The sequence below is a fragment of the Akebia trifoliata genome, chromosome 11, assembly GCF_017979445.1.
Source record: "Akebia trifoliata isolate Shusen 1 chromosome 11, ASM1797944v1, whole genome shotgun sequence".
Classification (NCBI taxonomy): Eukaryota; Viridiplantae; Streptophyta; class Magnoliopsida; order Ranunculales; family Lardizabalaceae; genus Akebia; species Akebia trifoliata.
Window position 1 is genome coordinate 8,407,857 of NC_141385.1, and position 4,612 is coordinate 8,412,468.

The 4,612-nt window shown below is 34.9% G+C and overlaps 1 protein-coding gene across 1 annotated transcript; it reads right to left on the minus strand.

Moving 5' to 3' along the window:
* Nucleotides 1-1,309: 1,309 nt before the first annotated feature.
* LOC147390728 (MEF2BNB-like protein) lies at nucleotides 1,310-3,522 on the minus strand. Its single transcript, XM_086460236.1, has 2 exons — nucleotides 3,061-3,522; nucleotides 1,310-1,980 (listed from the first exon to the last, which is right to left on the minus strand). The coding sequence occupies exons 1-2, from the start codon at nucleotides 3,165-3,167 to the stop codon at nucleotides 1,488-1,490; spliced, it is 600 nt and encodes a 199-aa protein (XP_086316362.1). The 5' UTR covers nucleotides 3,168-3,522; the 3' UTR covers nucleotides 1,310-1,487.
* Between the last annotated feature and the right edge of the window lie 1,090 nt (nucleotides 3,523-4,612).

The following is a 4,612-nucleotide window of genomic DNA, read 5'->3' on the forward strand; positions in this document are numbered from 1 at the left end:
TAGAGCTGATATAAATATTGATATAGTTTTAATTGAGATTATAGGAAATCATAAAGCTAACATGTAAACCCCAAGGGGTTGGCCTAGTGGCAAGCCAAGCCTTGATAAGCTCTTTAGGAAGGGTAGGTCAAGTGTTCGAAACCCCACGAAGCAATGAATTTCTTGGGGCCACTCTCCAGGGTCCGGTTGACCCTCGATTCAACTAGTTGCACGTAAGACTTTCTGACTGTGGGATTCACCCGAAGGTTGAGGATACCCACGATTGAAAAAAAAAAAAAAAAGAAAAAAAAAAAGAGAAAAAAGCTAACATGTAAGCTCCTATATGGCGTGTGGAAGTATCAGATAACCAAAAAGAGTAGTATTCTATAAAAAAAAAAAGATAAATATAATATTAATGTTATATTAGCTATACATCTCTTCATTATTTAAATATGTATACGTAAGTGATTCATTTAATAACCAAGTAATTATAACATGTATATATACTTAATTTTACAAGTCCTTTATACAAGTAATTTATATTTTTATAAATTTTATTGAGTTTTAAAATAATTTTTTCTTGAAATTGTTTTCAATTGAATTATATTGTTTATTGAAGTATTTCCATTGAAATCTTGCAGGTTCATACTTAAAATTTGATTATTTCAATTAAAATTTACTACCCATTGAAATATCTCACCAAAAGGAAATTGTCAATTAAATTTATCATCAAAGGCTTGTAGAAATAAAAATATTTTGTGAAAATTGTCAATTAACAAAATGATAAGTAGGCCATACTTCGGTCTCCAAACTTATCGAACACCTTTTCAGCATTAAATTGGTGCACGGAACATACACATCCATGTCCTTTGTTACATCCATTCAGATCATAAAGCGAAGTGTCTAGGTCTTTAAAATCCTCAAAAAATTTCAATCCATTGGGACATACTTTACTACCATCAAATTGATAATCCACAGAGGTTTAACTGTTTTATCTGCCATAGCCGACGTGTAGTTGTTGCTGAAGTTGCGAGTTTTGAGACGTGATGCATGAAATGAGATTCATCTTGTTGATTTAAGCTTAGTGAATGGTGCTTTCTGGACTTCACACCTCCCCAGTTATCACGAGTTTACACTGTTGATGTCACTGCAATGCCCTCTTCTTTACAACAATGTATCCTAAAAAATCATCCCAACTCACTTAGATGCTCACACTCAAAAGAATGCACACTAACGCTCGACTTGTAAACGTTACTCAATCTTCGAGCTAGGGTGATCCCAAAGAGTTGGTTAAGAAAACTCTTTTGAGACAAATTGGGGTAAAGATTGATTTAAACTAAATTAAATAGTACTTTTCAAAAATAAAAAATTAAATTACATTAGGTTCAACTCCTCTACAAGTGGCCATCTCCTAGCATCATCGACCAACCTTTGACTACCCAGAGATAATCATACATTTATACTCTAAAAGACGCACGAAAGCTTTTTTTAGCAACAACATCCTGTGATCAAACTTTTGAATTACTTGCTTCTCTATGCTCGTTTGAGTTCTCACGCTCTCCCAGCCATTCTTGTAGTTTGGCTTCTCTACCAGCTTTGAACTCTTCGTAGTTTTCCAATACGGACGAAAGGTCATGATGAGCTACCGAGCTTCCATCAAATGGAATTGCTTCTTCAAGGTTCTCATCAACAATCTGACTCGACATAGGCAGTTCTTCAGCTTCTTTATCTGGCAAAGTTGAAACAGCAGTAGTAGCAACCACAGCTATTGTTGAATAATGTGGTTGTATCTGCTCAACTTTTGTGTCGATTGATTGTTTGGTGTCGAATTGGGGCCATCTTATGCTTACTGCTCTCTGTTTAGCTGACTTTATAACTGTCGAGAAATAGCTACCACTACTTTCTCCATCCTGCCGGGCACCATCACTCTGACCAAAGGCTTCTGGTCCCCGCAAGCTGCTTCTACCCATTTGAGAAGCTGAACTCCGGTTATGAATCAACCTGATTCACAACAGCAGCTTTAAAAAGTTTGCAATTACTGGTAATTATACAATTTGACCAAGTTGTTAGGTTTTATCGAAGCAATGTCCAATAATAGTTGACACAAGTGTTGGACCCGTATAACTCGGTTGACATAGTGAAATACAACTTTGACGTAGTGGTTTCTAGTCTGGCTTACCCAACAAAAATGAAATAAAAAGAATGATTAATTAACACAGAAAGAAAAGATAAATTTTTTCAACAGGTAAGAAATTAGCCCAAGAAGGCAAAAGCTGAGAGAGAAGTTGAAATCAAATAAGCGAATTCAAAAAAAAGAAGAAGAAGAAGTAAAGAAACTTGTGTCTTCTCAATTTCATTTTTTCTCCATATCTTTCATAACCATTTTTTACACCTTATCCCAAATATTGGGTGTCAGAAACATGAATCTTATCATGCCATCCAAGTTTATCTGGAGCTATTATTTACATGAACGCATGCATCTTCAATCTTTTCTTACTATCTCAATCCAAGTTATTTTGACCTTCTTCTCACTATTTTAAAGTCTTTAAGTTGCACCAAAGCACTCCTCACTAATGCCAACAATTGCCTGTTGTACACACTTAAACCATCTCAATAGACTTCCCTTTGCATGTCTCCAATTGATTCAATTCCTAGGCTTCCTCGAGCACACTCATTTTTAAATTTTATCTTTTTTAGTAGGATTTTGAGCAAATAAATATGTTCATTTCGAATTTGCAAAACTATGGTACCTTTATTCATAAGAAGAAAAGCATTGTACATGTTTGTCGTCTTCATACATAATACAAGTACATGAATGTGCTTGTTAATGTTATTTATTTAGTGACTGCATGCATGTGTGGTTGATCTCATCTTCAATGTTGCTGCTCACTCAACTTCATCCTAACTGCATGATTGCGAGGTTCAACAATCGAGACAAACATAACAAGATTATATCAAGTGTCATGAACTATAGAAGGGTGGAGAAGCAGCCTTGAAAAACAAGAGAATAAATAATGCAGTGTTAAACGTAACTGAGAAAAAGGTGATTTGCATATACACATTACGTTTTTAAAAGCTTACCCTCTCTTTGGTTGTGATGTTGACATGATAATTAGAGATTTCTTGATGTCCTTAATCATCTCATCAACAATGGAGGGACCATATTCTTTCATTGACCTCACCACCATAATAGAATCCTCCAAGTCTTCGGTGTGCAGGGTTATCTCACGAGACTTTTCCACAACCTTATCCTAAAAAAGCATAGAAGAATAATGGTCAGAATAGTCAATCTCTATGAATTGGGACTACACTTTTAACTGATAACCAAAAATAAATAAAAAATCAGTTAGTTGCACATCTGTTAGCAGACACTAGCGCAAACTCATCACTTCAAATTGACCATATTGCCTATGCAACGCAGAATAACTCAATGAGTTAGCCCATGGAATTCATAGCATATGCACCCATTGTTTTGAACCCCAAAAAACTCACCTCGACTCTAAAGCCTATTAAGCTGAGCTTACCAAATGGCTCATAAGTGGATAGGCAAGTAGATAAAATATTTTATATATATATATATATATATATATATATATATATGTATATATATATTTTTATAGATCTTAAGAATTCTATTAGAAAAAGAAGAAAGAAAGGCAGTTGAGCAGACCTGCCAAATACAACAAGAGAGAGAGTGAAAGGAATAAAAAATGGCAAAAGTGGGGGGAAACCCTCTCTTTTGAGAGACCATCTTCCATCTAAACAAAAAGTCTTCCAAGAACCATTTGGATTCCTTAAAAACTTAACACCAAAAAACCATCTAAAGTGGATATGATGACCTCTTGAATAATATTATCCTTCATTCCAAAGACAACTATTTCTCTCCTCCAAATATCTAAACAAAGGGTATCAACTCCTATAATATCTTTTCTCTGAAATTAATGGCCATGGACAAACAGCTCTGAAAAAGAACTGAAATTGATCAAGGGAAGCACCAATAAAAGTTAATTAAGGAAATGAATGAAACCAAACAACTTGTGCGATTTGCAATGATGGGAAAGTGCACACAGATTCCCAACTAGCATTACAAAGAGATTAGAAATCCACAGAATAATACCCTAAACAATAATTTTATCCATAATTAAGATCTTTTCCAAGGTAGCCGGCTAAATGAAAAAAGCTACCTTGGATGGGACACTAGGGCCCCAAACCACAATGGAAGGAAATTTAGGACAGTAAGGACTAGAATTTGGTAGAATGATTTTACCAAGAAAACTCCATCTCAGCTTTTAATCCACACCCAATGGTCCTCTTTTGACAAATAGATATCATAGAGAGAATCAACAAATACCCAATCGTTAAAACTTCTTTTAAACAAGAATCCCCAAGAAAAATCATCCCCGACTATATTACCTAAAACAAAATCCTAAAAAGCAAAAAAAAAATCGGGAACTCGTTGTGTAGCCTAGACTAAAGAAATATATAGTCCTTGACACCAAAGATAATGTCACAAAACAAATCGACTCATCCCTCAGAGATTCTCATGTACATTGTCTCCAAGGACCCTCTACATACAAAAAATGGTAGCAAACTCCAAAAGATTCTACCTCTAGAGGTGAACACCAAGCTATGT